This window comes from Tympanuchus pallidicinctus, unplaced genomic scaffold (genome assembly GCF_026119805.1).
Source record: "Tympanuchus pallidicinctus isolate F22 unplaced genomic scaffold, pur_lepc_1.0 scaffold3, whole genome shotgun sequence".
In the NCBI taxonomy this organism is placed as follows: domain Eukaryota; kingdom Metazoa; phylum Chordata; class Aves; order Galliformes; family Phasianidae; genus Tympanuchus; species Tympanuchus pallidicinctus.
Window position 1 is genome coordinate 34,348,165 of NW_026294747.1, and position 16,491 is coordinate 34,364,655.

The window sequence follows — 16,491 nt, forward strand, 5'->3', positions numbered from 1 at the left end:
AATATTATCCTTCTGAATGTCTTTTAAAATACCAGTGTTGCTAAATCTCAGGATTTTCAAGCGCAATAAAAAATCAGGCCTATATATTACTCTAGTACTTTTTAAGTTTAATCTGTGATAAAAAGAATGGGGATATGGAACTAGAAAGTTAGTATTTCCCAAAACTGTTTTTTTCCATATTGGAATCTTATTATTTGCAAGTGTATGTGTTTCTGCTGAAAGTTAAATGACTAAATGAATTTAGAGGAATGCAGTTCTGTGATTCTTGGATATCCTTTGTACATGCTTTGCTCACATACGCAGGTCTTTCTTAAAAACCCCAGCATTAAATGGTCAAAACCTTGTTTTGCTGACTTTCTATGAACTTTTTCATGAAATTCTTTTTGCTATGTTGGTTAATAAATTAGGTACTGTTTGAATACTTTAAAGCTAGAGACCAAAATAATACAAACATTGAAGCTGCAGCAGTCTTATTTTATAATTTGATTGAAATAACTATGTTCTGTAATCTCTGTTTACTATGGAGATCTGTTTTTCTTTTATTTAAGTGATAGTATTAATAAACATTAAATATGGAAGCTAAACTATTAGGTGTATGTACAATTGATGTTAATTTAAAAAACAAGTCACCTTGGAAGTAGTGCAAAATATTCTTTAATCTTTAAAATTGTATATATTCTGAAGAAAGAAACTGTGATTTCTGTAGAGATCTGATTATTTAGGATTCTACCTCCTGGCAATATACCTATAAGGAAGTGATATTAGGGCCTGTTGTTTAGAAAGAACTATAATTCTAGAAATTATACTAGTTCTGTGCGGTACGTGCCAGCCAAAGTACTGTCTGATACTTTAACTCCCACTAAAAGATAATTAAAAGCATTATTGTTCCAATTCACATAGGACGTAACTGGAATGTCTAGTCCTACTCCAGACTTGAATGTCTCTACCTATACATCAACTAGATGTCCTTGCTTTCCTAGATTGTTAACTATTTGCATTGCTTCACTTAGGGTTTTTTATCGTTTAATATCTTATTTATCAGAGAAAAGCGGGGTCCAGTTAGTTAAGGTTTCAGTTGTACATGCAACACGACTTCCTTAGCTTGTCATGCATCAAACTGTTATGGCTGGCAATTGTTTTAAAAAAAATTCATTTTGTTATGAACTAGCCTGTTTTCAACTGGGCTGTTCAGAGATGGATTGCTTTCTGGAGTTTTTGACAGGTGTAATTGTTAAGGCGTCATCTGTTCTTGTTTGCACAAAATACATTTTAGCCAACTGTAGTACTTGCCCGCTAATCTTTCTCACATCATTCCATTCTTTGCTTGCCACTAGACAAATCCCCTGTTATTTGACCAGATGGTGGAAAATCCATTCTCATGATAAGTTGCTTCTAGTTTGCATTTAGATTACCTGCAAAAATGGAACAATTTACTACTCTGCCTCTAACCATCTCTTTCCTCCTTTTTTCCCTTAGTTTGACTTCTTGTAACTAATTATTTAAATTCTGCCCTGTGAGTTAAAATTAGTCATAGCTTACACGTTCCACATGTATGTAAATGCACTTAAGTTCCATTTCAAGTTATATGATGAATCCATCTAGAGTTTAGTGACAAGGATGGGAAGATGAGCTGTCAGATTTGCAAATACAGCAGTTTATAATCCTTTCACATCTGAGGTGATCCTATTTGAACTTTTAGGGAAAGTATACAGCCTCTAAAATGCTAAGTTCAGGTGTGAGATTGTACCTAGCATCATTGTCTCATGGCAGAAACAAGGAAAGGAAGAAACAAATACTTGGTGAAACACGTTTAATGTCGGACTTACAGGCATACTGTGTGCTATGCTTTTAGCTACATTGGAAAATAAACTTCTGTACTAAAGATTTATTTATAGCCTAAAACTTACTTTTGCCTTTGTTATCTTAAAGTGGCAACTTTAAAAACTTATAGAAGAGTAGGTATATTTGGTTTTTCAAACCTGTGAAAACTCAGCTAAAATTGGGGAAAGCTAACCACTGCAAATTGATCAGTCTCAAATACTCCTCAGTGCTCTAATTTTTAATACTGAGAAAAATACAAGAAATCAATTTGAAAGCATAAAATAGAACAAGAATATATAGTACCCTGAGTAAATAGGCAATATACAGTTTTATCTTGTACTAAATCAATTTTGTATGTGGAACCTGAGAGAGATACTCTGCTAACATAATGTACTAAAAGAAGTTAGCAAAATTAATTCTGTGAATATTCTCTATTCTTTAGAGAGGAAAAAATAGACTGATTGTCTTTTAGATTGTAACCAGTAATTTTTCCTAGTTGGTTTTGTTTTGTTTTTCTTCCCAGGAAGAAATGCTGAATTAACTGTTCTATGAGGTAGAACATTAATTTTTGACTCACAGCCTCATAGTTATCACATGGTAATTAATTGTAAATGTAAATCTATTCAATGGCAGGTAACATACGTGGGGCATAGGAGAGAGGGACGTGCGTGATAGTGTTAGGCAACTTCTATCTAAATACATAGTCTTTTCAGCATGGAAGCCAATTTGTGGGAGGTATGTTTCCCATGCTAAAATGAAACTTAACAACAAGGGACTAACACTGTATGGAAAAACACAGGATTTATTTTTTTTTTTTAATGCATTGCTATAGGTGGTAGCAGTATATCTAAAAACCTGGTGTGCACTTTGAGATGTAGTACATGACGTTTCAGGACTGTTTGGTTTTTCAAGTAAAGCATGGTAGGCCCCATTCTGTGCTAATTTAGATGCTGCGCTGTCCCACTCAAGTCAGTGAGATTTTAAGTGATTCCCGTTGGCTCACTGTTTTGGGTTATATATTTTTTTCTTATTATTAATGTTGCAACTGAGGGGGAATGGAGAAGAGTAAAATGACTCTGTAGATATAATTATTAGCAAACAATTATGTAAGTGCTGGCTCTAAAATATCCACAGAATATTGAGTCTTGAAGTGACACCCAGCACTACAGAGTGTAAAGGAAGGTAGTGTGTCTCTGAGTAGGATCCACAGCAGCTACTGTCTTGTATATAAAGCCTTATAAATGAAAAAATATAGATCCATATTCTAATCACAGAATTGTAGGGGTTGGAAGGGACCTCCAGAGATCCGAGTCCAACCCCCTGCCAAAGCAGGTTTCTAATCTCTTTCCTGTCTTTGATTTTGGCACGTACAGTTGGCTAGACATAAAGTAGGACAGTGAGTCATAGTCCAAAGAACTGCTTGAATCATAGAATGTTTGAGGTTGAAAGGGACCTTGGGAGATCATCTCATCCAAACCCTCTGGATTTAAGAAGCAGGGTTACCTACAGCAGGCTGCCCAGGACCATATCAAGATTGCTTTTCTCTGTCTCCATGAGTGAAGATTCCCCAGTCCCTCTGGGCAATCTGTTCCAGTGCTCAGTCACCCTCGCGATGAAGAAGTTGATGCTCACTTGGAACCTGGTTTCTCAGTTTGTGCCTCTCGTTTCCATAGGGAAGAGCAAGGGCTCCAAGCTTGGCATATCAGATACTTTTTTAGAACTTATTTCTTCGCATGGATGCTCAAACCCACATCTTTGATGTTCCAAAAAAATGCCACAAGTACTTCAGGGTAAAGGTTTTTTTTGATTTAATCATATTCTACTCCTCTTGCTTAACTATTGCAGTAATATTAATAATCAGTATTACTATTTGTGGTTCATTTGGCCAGACAACTGGTGGAAAAAAGAGTACAATCCTAAAGCCCTGTGATGAGGGCACTCATCTGGGAATGATTGTGATTCATATGTAGTCCTTGCAAAAGACAATTCTGACAGACTTCTAATATAACAGGTTCTCACTGCCTCAGTCTTTTTGAACCAATGAATCCTTATTTATTTATTTGTTTTTAGGTAGTATTGTTTTAACAGAAGTCAATATGAACCTTGTTTCAGAACAGTTATTACTATGGAGCCTGTGGTATTCTTTCTAGCTGTGGAGGAATGCATGTTTGAACCTCCACTGAGAGGCAAGGGTGAGATTGGCTCTTCCATGTCTTTGCTGAGGCTTTAGATATCCAGCTCTGTATACATACAGGTACCCATTATAGCCTTGGTTGGAAAAAAAAAAAAAAAAAAAAAAAGGGGAAAAAAAAAAGGAAAAAAGAAAAGAAAGGACTGGAGAGATAAGCGTTATGGATGGAGCAGGGGTTAGCTACTGTGATTGTGTGCTGAAAACTTTAAGACTTGAATTCCCTTAGATGTAGGCATTTCTGGGTGACCTGAAGTGGGGTGTTTGAGGTGTTTGCATTTCTTTTTCTCTAGCTTGCACAGCTTTCTACAGATAGTGCTTGTATTGTCAATCCCATTTTGGGATACTCAACTTTCCTCATACGCTGTGTATGCACATCTTATTTAAAAGCCTTGACTATCACAGTTATTCTCTGGTGATGACTTTATGGGAGAATTCAACAATACCCTGATCTGGAGATGGTTTATGCAGTATCTTCTCCACACTGCTGTCTTCTCCCTTCTGCAAGGGGGGTCCCAATGAAAGAAAATCAGGCACATGTACCAAAATCAGTGCTGAGGAGTGCTCATGCAGGGCCTGTAACTGATGTTCAGTCAGAACCCAGGGGACCAGGACTGTGGAGATATTAAGAGGTGTACTCTTGCTGTGTTAGTGCAAGTTTATCATGGATGTCCCTCAGTTTCTAGAGCAGATAATTTTCCACTTTATCGCAGAGCTCCTTGCTGGAGTATTATCCTTTTTTTTTTTTTTTTTTTTTTTCTCCTCATGCCCCCTTAATCAAATCACTGTTAAAACACCTGTGATTTTAAAAAACTAGTTCAGAGAAATGTAGACTTGTTAGTTATAAAAGCATATACTGACAAGAATATTTATTTAAAATATATTTTCAGTCTAAAATTCAACATTTGAAAAATATGTGAACTTCACAATTTTATGCCCTAGCTTGCTTAACTGTTATTATATTAAAAGAGACAAACATATTAATTTGTGAGAGGTAAAAATAAGCATATAAAACATGTTTATATCCCAGAGAAGAGGGGAAGGGAAAAAAAAAAAAAAAAAAGGAAATTGGTGTGTACTGTTTTGTGTGCAATTCCCAAGTATATTTTAGAAATAACTTTGAATTTTTATAGCCAAATTATATTTTCTACTAGGAGGGAGTTGGGGACGGATGAATAATAGAATGACTGACAAATCTTTTAGAGACTGATTTTACAAGATGCTGCGCACCTCCTGATTGCTGCCAATCACTTCAATTTTTTTCAGTTGATCCGAGAACATATGGCATTATTCAGATGGTGCTGAGCACCTTCAGTCACAGTCCTCATAATGCCACAACATCCTCAACATCCTCATACTCTGCTAATGTGTGAATTGCTGCTGATGTTTTAAATTGGAGGGTTATTTGATCTTTGTCTGGATAAACTCCTAGCTGATATAAATGGACGTCTTGCCTGAGGATGGACTGCAATAGTGAACAATAAATAATCAATTTTATAAGTACCATATTTTACGCAAGCTATGTAAAGTATCAGTTTGGCTCATAAAATTCTTTACCACTTTTATTTCGTGGGGGGAAAAAAATACTGTTCTTGTGAAGAACTGAAGTTCAGTTTACTCTCAGTGCAAATTTCTAAAAGTGGAACCTCTGGATGTTACGTGCACAAGGCAGTTGATTTAAAGAGATCAGAAAGATGTTTAAAAATATATATAAATCAATTTCAACATACTGATTGTGCTGCATTACAGTTACCTGTAGAGAATCTCTAGTCATGTCTATCTGTTTTTGATGCCTCTACAGAATAACTGTCCAGCATCCTCTGCCCAACCAATCAGAATGTAGGAAAATCTACAGATATGACGGAATCTACTGTGAATCTACCTACCAGAAGTATGTTGAAATCTGTGTGAGTCTTGCCTCTAGCTCGTGCATTTAGTGCTCGTGCTCTCCCGCTATTCACAAATTACATGTTGAAACGTTATACCTCTGCTTACACGTAAACTTTCTAAAGCAGGGACAGAAATATGTTGCTTAATTCTTTGGGATTGTGTTCTAAAAGCTAAAAAGCAAATAAGAGACCCTATGACTTTGCTAAATCTCTTAGGTATGCTTTTGTACAGTGCAATAAACAAAAAGGTATACACTAGAAAATCTAGGCAAAATGTATTGCACAGGTGGTTCACATCTTAGGGATTTGAAAGGTGTGTTATGTATAAATTAGCTGTCACTTTTTTTCAGTCGTGTAATGGAATGATGAGCTGTAATTTGCATAATCCTTTAAGAAGTCAAATTATACTGTCATGTAGCAGACTTAACATGCTAGCTAGGATTTCTTAGCTTTGCAGCTAATTAGTATGTACCTTACAGGACAGTTAAATTGAAGTTGAGTCCTCTTGCTTTGCAGTCATTTGCCTTTGTCCATCGCCCTAACAGAGCCTGCTTTTGTGTGCAACTGAAGGTTGTTACCAGTACTTCTGACAAAAGTGCTGCTGCTGTGGGCAGGCAACTGTAACATGGTTAACTTATGTTACTGCTGCAATCTATCAGTAAAGTTCTATTTTATTGTAGTAAGCATTTAATAATGCAATTTTAAATAGAATTCAAAGGTATATATTTGACAGCTATATTATAGATGATTTTGTGTTAATATATTGCAAAGGCATTATGAACTTTCTGCAGCCTTGCTGGATTTTCAAACTGATTTTTGTCATTTAGCATTTATTTTTCATATTCCAATTTTATTTTCTGTATCAGTATTATTGCTGTCTCGTGTATAAGAGATGTCATTTAAAAAAAAAAAATCCTTAGCTTCTAAACATCAGTTGTACTTATGCTGGAACAAAATGTTTCTTGGGCAAGGCTGTCATTATATTTTTCGGTCATATTCTTTCATCCATTCTTCTTATTCTATAACTTGTTGCTTGTTTTTGGTGATTTTTTCTTTTAAATGTGTTTTTAAGTAACAGCTATCACCATATAAAAAAAATAACTGGTAGTTTTGAGTAGATGAAAAGTATCATTTTGGTTTACAGAATTAAGAAGAAAAGAGAAATCTAGATTTATCATTATAATTCTAGCATTACTTTAACTTGGTGATTGAAAATAGAAATCTGGCCATTGGCTTGGCTTTAAAACAACAAAAAAAAACCCTGTGAGTAGCTACTTTTGATCTGAGGTATTATTTACAATTTGTATTTATTGATATGTATTTCTTCTACTTTTTGTTGGTTTTTCTATTTCACTCTGCCAGCAATCAGCATACAGGCTGATTTAAGCATTTTAGATCTGATGTGATTGTAAATGCCAGCATACAACTTTTGTGGCTTTAATTCTCTTGTAACATCACTATTCATGAAAATATATTCCTTTGTTTAAGTGTTTAAAGCATATTTGTTGTGCACTGTCTCAGTTTTTAGAGTAACTTCAAGATCTTGGAACTTTGTTGAAATAAGAGAAAATTGGCACAGTTTCTTATGAATGCTAAATATGCTGATGCTGATTATCTTAATGTTTGAAATGAAATAGGCTTAACAGTCAGTATAGTCAAAACAGCTATCAGTGCTGACCAAAAATAAGATGGTAGAAGTTCAATTACATGTCGGTACACAGTTGTACAGGCAAATTTGGCCAAGAAAAAAAGGCCAAAAATCAGATGACGAATCAGTGTTATAATTGACATCTGTATTATCATTACCTGAAATTGCTTACCTTATGAATTGGTTGAAGTTTTATTTCCAAGTCTACTTGTAGAAAGCAGACTGGTTCTGAAAACTAATGCCTGTCTTCCAATAGCAGAGAGTGGGTTTTTAGATTAGTGAAATATTCCCTTGGTGGTACTTCAGTGCTATTTAAGTTCTCTGAAGCATTCTTTTTATCTTCCTCCTGATGGATGTTTTTGGTACTTTACCCCATGGTGATATATTTTCAGTGATATGAGTTTTAAAAACAAGTTGTTAAAAACTTCCCACGAAATTACAACCATAACAAAATCAAGCTGTATTAATGGCATTTTTTGAGGCTTAAACTTCTGGATGAACTCTTGCTAATAGATGACTTTACATGAAATAACATGCACATGAACTACTCTGCTGGAGAAGGGACTGCCATTTGGTAGCCATTAGTGATAGCTTCAAACTAGTTGCTTGGGGCACTTAATGGTGGGAAGCACCGCAAGACAGCAGAAGGCTGTGTGGTGCGCAAATCCTACTAGGGTATCTGGCTGTTGGCACAGGCAACAGCTGGGTTCAGTAGTCATTTAGTGCTCCATTGCTGTCCATACCAGATTTAGAAACTATAGAATCACATACCTGATAGAAGTGTAGTCATATCTGTAGTAACTAGTAGTTTGTATTCCTTCATAAATACTTGACAGTCCTTTTTATATTCTGAAGTTTTTCAGAGTTGAGTTAATTTTCACTTTTCACAATTCAGATACTCTTGTTATGACCATTTACTAGACTTGAGCCTGTGCACTTTGCACATGCTGAGAATATTCAATTTCTAGAAGCTTGTTTTGTTTTTAAGTAGCAGGACTTTATTTTATTTTTTTATTTTCTATGATTGAGGTTCTTCTCCCTGAATTTTTTTCACCAATTCCATTGAAAATGCCTGTAAACATAATACTTTTCCCCCCTGCTCTGAATTTATGCTGAACTATCTACCAATTAAAGGTATTTTGTTATAGCTACTTAGCAACTGAAATTGAGATATTCTTATCCTTTCCATTATAATCTGGCAGGATTATGCCCTGGCCTTCTAACTCAGAAATATTTTTTCAGAAAACAGTTGGTGAAGTACAGAGTTGGACTTGATGATCTTTATAGGGTACCTTCCAACTTAAGATATTAAGTCAATATCTTTTAATTCTCTTATAAAAAAAAAGAAAAAGAAAGAAAGGAAAAAAAGAGGAGGGAGTTGGTCCAATTATGATATTTTGTCTGTTTTATATATATTAAATATTTTAATAGAAATCACTCTAACCTGTTTATGATCCACGTACAATCAAGTCTTATTAATGCCACTAGAACACTTTTCCCCCTACTGTCAATCAATTCAGTTGCCATGGGCCTATGCTATTTGAGGTTGCTGGACATGTAAATATGCTTAAGATAAGATCAAAAGCTTGAAAACAATTACAGTTTGTTTCTGCATTTGCTAGCGATAATGACCGACACAACGTAATTGTTCTAAAAAGACTTTACTGTTGTACCTTTTGAAGCAAATTGTATGTCTTAAGCTATGGAAGTAAAACCAGAGACATGTTGGTTACTGACTTTCAGTTTGACTGACCATCACTTCCTGAATACTTTTTTTCTTCTTTTTCCTCCACCTGTCCCCATCGCTGTAGCCAGGAATTTCAAGAGTTCTTTTGTGGAGTCAAACAAAACAAACAATGAAAAGAAATATTTTCTTCTCAATTCTAGTTCACTATAAGCAAGCTGCCAAGGCTTTTCCCACTTGCCCAGGTTGAAAATTCTTTCTTTTGTTTGCTCAGACACCTATGTTTTGCACACTTGTTCACCTTTATGGAGTGTCAAATAGTGAACAAAGCCTGTGTAGAAGATCGCCAGAGATGGCATAGCTCCTGCACGTGCTCCAGTTATATTTGTTGCTGAATTACAAGGAATAGTGTCTTGTCAAGAAAAGTGGTATTTTTTTCTTGCCTGTCTTGGGAGCCTTGGTTGTGTACAAGCAGTGGATATCTCAGTTATTTCTTCCCCTTGAAGTTATTCCTTTCATAAAGTGGTTCTTCACAGTATCATCTGGATTGTGAAGGGGAAACTCTCAGTTTAATGGCTCTTGTGTGCTATCTCCAAGGGTGGAAGAATAATTTCTTCATTTTTTCCTGCCCATATTAAGCAGACATAAGTTTCATGTCTGTTTTCAGGTGGAGTATAGAGAACAGGAAAGAGTTCTGCAGTAAAGTATTTCTTCTGAAATCAAGAGCATGGAATAAATATGCAAGGAAAACACCTCACTTACTTAAGTCCAGAAATACAGCTATGGCTTTATTAGCTCTTTTTCCCCTCATTTCTCTGCAATGATCATAGAACAGAAGGCCTATTGATTTCGGTGTAAGAAGTGGAGCAGTTTGTCCTGGAAGGTGTAGCTGGTCATATATGCATTACTATACTGAGCCTGTGAATGATCGGAACATCCAGACTTACCAGACTAAAATAAGCTCCCCTTAGACTGTATGATAGCTCAAAAAATATAAATATTTGTACAACGCGAGAAGGAGGCAGAAAGCTAAACCATTCTTGTCTGTCTCTAAAGTTTAAATTAAGGCTTATTTATCAAATGGACAAACCAAAAACAATTGCTTTGCATATACAAGAAATCTCATGGCCCTGCTTACACATCACAAGAGGTCACAGTGGACCAAATCACTCTCCCAGGGTTTCTTGTGATGAAAGATTAAAGGATTTCTTGGGTTGTCGAGGTGGTTTATAATGGTCATCCTACCCTTAGCATGGTGAGAGCAGACAAAGTAGAGGAGAGCTAATAGTTCTGAATGGAGAACTACAACTTTACGGGGCTGGGCTTAAAACCCCCTGCTGGCTCCTCTGCAGCTGTTCTTGCTGGTATGGTGATTGGGATGGCACAGAGAAGTTGATCAGGGCTGAGAGATTGCTACCTTTTTACGTCTTTCTATTCCTTAGAGGTAGTGCTGCACATAAATTGACTCAGGCATAAAACTTTTAATTATTCTTGTTTATGTGACGTTGGATGGATTGGGCTAGGTTTGAAACAATTCTTTTAGCTGCAGGAAAAAAAAAAAAGGAGCATATAGGAGAACAAGACTGTCATTCTATCTAATGCTGTAGGGTATTAGAGTATACGAGTTACTTCCCCCTTCAGCATGCCATGTATAAGTGTTAATCTAGCAAGGAATTGGTAGGGGACAGTCTTTGAACTCATTCTGAAAAATTTGCTTTTTCATTTCGTCTGCCTTTGTAGAAGTAAGAAGATAATGTTTCCTCACTTCACACCTTAATTTTTCTCCTTGCAATCTGAATTTGATGGCTATATTTGAAGAAGCGTCTACATATTTCCTTGCCATAAATTTGACCTAACACTATATTTGTTTGAAAACTAATAACCCAACTCACTATTTATGGGCATCTGCCAAATAAGCCACAGGTGACAAGCCTATTAATACAAATCTGGCTCTTGTAGCCTAAGTGTGAGACTCTCCCTAGCAGATCTTTATCCCTGTTACCATTACCTGTTTCTGCACTCAAAGTATATCTCAAAAATATGCGTATTTGCATATTATCTGTGTTGAGCTTTCTTGATGTCTTTTGTAGCAAAAAAACAGGATTCTTAAATTGAATTTAAAACAATGAAAAGTGAGCTAACATCATCTTGCATCTAAGATGTGAGAGTGAGCTTTCTCTGGATAAGAAATGAAATTAGCTGTGCCACTTTAAAGTGATTAATGATCACTGGCTAGCATTAAGTTGAATATCTTATCCTTGGCTGATTGGAACATTTAAACATTGGAGCACTCAAAAATATAATTTTTCGATAATACAAATGTTATCATACTTGTATTTCTATTATGACATAGATGTTGCACTGGTCTAAATTTTACTCTGAGATTAATGGAAGTTTTCATGAATAGATGATATGTATAAGTATTAACTAAAAATTTTCTTCCATTGAATAATGAAGGGCCACATTATTCAGTTTAACAAAATCCTATTTGGTTCGTAGTTCAATACAAATTTTGAAGATTCATTTAAGCTTTGCAGCATCTAATTTTAATATATATTCTTGGTTAAATCCTGAAGAGAATTTAGTATTGGTCAATTGATCAATTAGGCAATTACCTTTTGCTGTCTTGCATGCAGTTCAACTTTTTGGGTTTTCAGGTCCCATGATGACAACCTTTGAATTCCCTATTAATACATGCTTTTTTGATAGACTATAGAAATTGTTCATGCATTTCATTTTTATTTCAGATATGAAAGTCTTGGTGATTCTTTCTTTCTTTTTTTTTTTTTTTTTTTTTTTTTTTTTTTTTTTTTTTTTTTTTTTTGAGCCATGCTATCATTTTCAGAAATTGGAAGATCAATTCAAATTATCAGTGACTGAGTTATTGTTTGCATTCAGCAATGCTTGAATTTTCCCTTGCTCTTTCAGTACCTCATTGCTTTGCACAAATAAAGAAACATTAATACCTAGAAATTCCAAAATACTGTGTAGGAAAGCAGTGTGCAAGATAAGTCCATTTCATTTACCAGTGATTTATGCATTCATTCAACAACTGAACAAAAAACAGTAATTTTTTTCCCAAGCATAAGGAGCCAAATACCTGCCTTAAAGCTCATATGAAAGTCATGGGTTGCAGCATGGGAGCATTTTAAGTACGCTTTTGAAAGGTAGAGTGCCAGCTTTTGATTTGAAAGAGCAATATAAGATATAAAGACAAACCTGCAACCTTTTTTTAGAAGAAGGAAAATGCTGATTATAAGAACTTCAGGTACAGAGAAATGCTACTTTTCTTAGATGAAACATATTTACTGTTAGTTATCATTTCTGTTATGTGTTGCTACTTTATTTTATGTTGAATTTTCACCAAATCTGGCAGTAGTAAGTTTAAGAATCCTTTAATACCCGTGACATTCCTCTGTTCTCCCTAGAGAGTATCAAATTGACCTTTTATCCCTGTCTTTGACAGAGGTTTCCACTCTTGTTCTTAGTGAGGCAGTTTCTCTAGAAACCTCTTGTAGCTGTTTGCAGTCTTTCTGGTTTGAGTAGTTGTATCATGTATTAGATGTTCCTCTGGTAAAGCTCAAGGATCACAGATACAGACCAGCGGTGTTTTGTTGCCTGCTGTTTGAAACAAAGATTCTCAGTCTCTTGCATGAGTGGTGATTTATACAAGCCTTTCCTGTTGCTGTTTCTTTCTGTGTATATCAAAGGATTGCTTCTATTGCACTAGCTAAGACTTTACACTGTAGGCTAATATTAATTTTATTACTCATTATCATCCACATGCCCCTTTCTATGTTATTATTTTGCCTTTATCTGGAATCAGTGTTCCTAGTTTCTAGACAGACAGCTTTGTGCTCAACTGTGTTAAAATGCATCTTATTCAGGTGAGCCCAGACTGCCACGCAATTTGTAGAACTGACAGCTCCTTGGTAGTGACTATTTTATTATCTTTTGTGTCATCTGCAAATTTTACTGGGAAGGATTTTGTTTTCTTTCACATCTCTGATTTATTCTGCACAGGGTACTCTGCAGGGAATAAAGGGCCCAAGGAGCTCTTTCCCTGCATGGAGAACTTGGGGTAGGTCTAATTCATATTTCAGAGCTGCTGGTCATAACGGCTGGGAGCAGATTAGGGCTGCCGGCACTGATGAGCTGCAACCAAACAGGGGCTGTGAGTCGTGAGCACTTGCATTACATTCAGGACTATGAGGTGACAGCAGCCTTTCTTTAAAGTAATATGAGGTTTCTTTTGCATAGTAATGCTGTTGGAAAAAAAAAATAATAATAATAATAATTAAAAAAAAATAAAAAAATTCCTTTGGAAATCTGCATGTCTGTAGTGACAACTAATAGTAAAACCTAGTTTTGTTTCCAGAAACAGATTATTTGCAAATGGTTAGCAAACTAAGTGAATGTGTGTCCAAAAAGAAGAGTAAAGAAGTGGCTTCTCGAAAACTGGTAACAATTAATGTTAGAGTTCTTCTTAAACAAATTACTTTTAATTCATTTCCAAGCAATGCTTTTATTTAGAACTAGATCTGCTTCTTAGACAACCAGAAAATTAAACAATGAAATCGTCAAGCATAATGATTTATTGTAAGATAGTCTCAGAGTGTACTGGAAATGAATCTTTTGGTTAATGTTTTATCACTCATTCTTCTCCTGTTCCTTCCCCCCCCTCCCAAAAAAGGTTTCATGGAGCAAACTTCAAAATTGTGCTCTCACTTCTTAACAACAGTAACAAAATGAAGCTGGCGATTTAGTAGATATCTGTATCCCTAGCTTCTCTTTAATATTTGTTTAGTCACTTATTTATTCTCCCACCCAGCCATAGGAGTACACAATACAAAAGTGATGCAACTCATATTTCACATTCAAATGCAGCAATATAACTAAGTTTTGGACTTATCTACAGGAAAAACTGTTGACTTATTGCCAAAATTCCTTTCCTTTAAATTGACTATGGATAGTGCTATTTTACTTGTGCTAATTTGTTTTTACTATAAGAGAAATAATGTTCCAGTTAAAATGCAAATATTTAGCAAAGTGTTTATTGCTTCAAACTGATTTACAGAAAACAAGGCTTGTATTAAATTCTGTAAAACTTTTGTCTGTTTTTGCTCCAGTTCTGGAGCCCCAAACGCAAGAGGGATACAGTGTTGTAGCAGGTCCAGAAGAGTACCATTAAGATTATCAGAGGGCTGAAGCACCTTCTCTAGGAGGACAAATCTGGGTCTCTTTGGCCTGAAGAAGGGAAAGCTCTGAGCAGACCTCTGTGATCTTCCAGTACCTGAGGGGGCCTACAGGAAAGCTTGGGAGGGACTTTTTATGAGAGCATGTAGTTACAGGACAAGGGGAAATAGTTTTAAGCTGGAAGAGGGTAGACTTAGGCTAGATATCAGGAAGAAATTCTTTTCTGTGAGGATGGTGAGACAATGGAAAAGGTTGCCCAGCGAGGTTGTGAATGCCTTCTCCCTGTAAGCATTCAAGGCCAGGATGGATGGGGCTTTGAGCAACTGGTCTAGAGGGAGGTGTGCCTGCCTATAGCAGAGGAGCTGGAACTGGATGATCTTAGAGATCCCTTCCAACCCAAACCATTCTTTGATTCATTCTCTATATGTTATATGTTTTACCTTGAAATTCCATGTTCGTATGAACTGACATATGTATACACAAATACATGCACCATTTTGAAAACAAAGAAAATACAGTGATGTTAAGGCATGAGATAATGAAAGTGGAAAGCGTATTTCTGTATAAAGCAAGTGCAACAAAAAGGTAAAAATTTCTAATTGTCATCACCTTCACGCATAAAGCCAGTCTTGTACTGTCAATCTCCCCTCCCCTCCCCACCCCAATAAACCAACCACCTAATAAACCACAACAAAAAAACCATATTGCAATACTGTATAATCAGATAATATAAATGAGATTTGCCCTTTATTTATGGAAAATATGAAATAAATTTCTCACTTATACCAAGCAAAAAATCTGATGAACAAGAAGGGGGGACACAGACACACAGTCTGTCTCACTTCTAAGCTTTCTGTTTATTGAGTGTTAAGATACTCATAAAAGAAGGTACCTTTTCCTGTTGTAATTGCATTGTACATTCTCTTACAGTTTCGTAACTGTAGTTGGGTCTGTGCCATATTTGAGACTGTAGATTGTGACGCAGAGTAGTCTGAGATGCTGTATCATGTACCAATTTAATCAGTCTGCACTAGTTAGAGCATGTGTGGTAAACTGGGAATAATTTGTGTGTAAAGTCTTTCCAGCTGCATTTATATGAAAGGTGAAATTCCCTTACCTCTACACAGAAGTAGTTAAATGGACTGCAGGGAACTGAGCAGCAGTTGAACGAATTAATTTCATGTACCTGTCCATAGCTGGCTGTGACACTACAGTGTGGCTCCTCCACAGCTGACTCTCAGCCAGGACCTTTGCATGTCTTTCTGGAGTTCCTGGGCTGCTGAATTTGTCAGTACTGATCAATTGCCTCCTTGCCTAGAAGTGTTGTGTGTAGCTTTTCACCCCTTGCTAAATTGGAATTACTACTCTATTTGCCTAGGTGTAATTCCAAAGGCCTCACTTAATGCTGGGTGGACTTTGCTGCCTGTTAAGGCCTCTAAGGTGGACACAATTGCAGCAGTAGGAGAAGGAGCACTAGCACTGTCCCCTCATACATGTGCTCTTGGAAGATACTGCATGTGCTGCTTCATCTAGAGGTAGAGACTAAGGGAGAGGAGCTGTGGTGCAGTTGGTCACCTGTGTAAGGTGTTACTATTACTGACTAATGAATACCAAAGGTTCTTCAGCTTTTTGTATTTATATATAAATAATCAGTAGCAATAATGTTAAGAAGCAAGCATGTTCGTAAAAGGGATTTGACTCTAAAACCTCAAAAATACTAATTTGCATTTACTGAAATACAAATGATTAAAGGAAAACATGATGTAATTGATGTAAGGCAGTATATCCTGCAGTCTAAAGGGAAATTCCCATTTATATTTTCTAAATAATAGTGAGAATCTTGGGAAAAAATAATTTAAAAACTAAGATATATATTTACACAGAATGCATGATACTCATAACTCAATAGAAATCTCATGAGTGCCACCGACTGACCCCAGTTTCTGACTATCAAGTTTCGTAACTGTCCGTTGCTATAGACCATACCTTTACTTCAGATTTTCTTTGCCCCAACATTGCTGCCATGCTCTACACTTTGAGTCAGATGTTTTACTAAAAAGTTTTC

The 16,491-nt window shown here is 35.9% G+C and overlaps 1 protein-coding gene across 2 annotated transcripts in view; it reads left to right on the forward strand.

Annotated features, from left to right (window-relative positions):
- NPAS3 (neuronal PAS domain protein 3) overlaps positions 1 to 16,491 on the forward strand; it is a 596,309-nt gene that overhangs the window by 70,008 nt on the left and 509,810 nt on the right. Inside the window, exon 2 of one of the 2 annotated variants that reach the window (XM_052693213.1) lies at positions 5,811 to 5,900. The exons of the other annotated variant lie outside the window; for it this stretch is intronic. Within the exon in view, the coding sequence (XP_052549173.1) occupies positions 5,811 to 5,900 (90 nt within the window). The remainder of the gene's footprint in view (positions 1 to 5,810; positions 5,901 to 16,491) is intronic. 2 annotated transcript variants of the gene reach the window in all.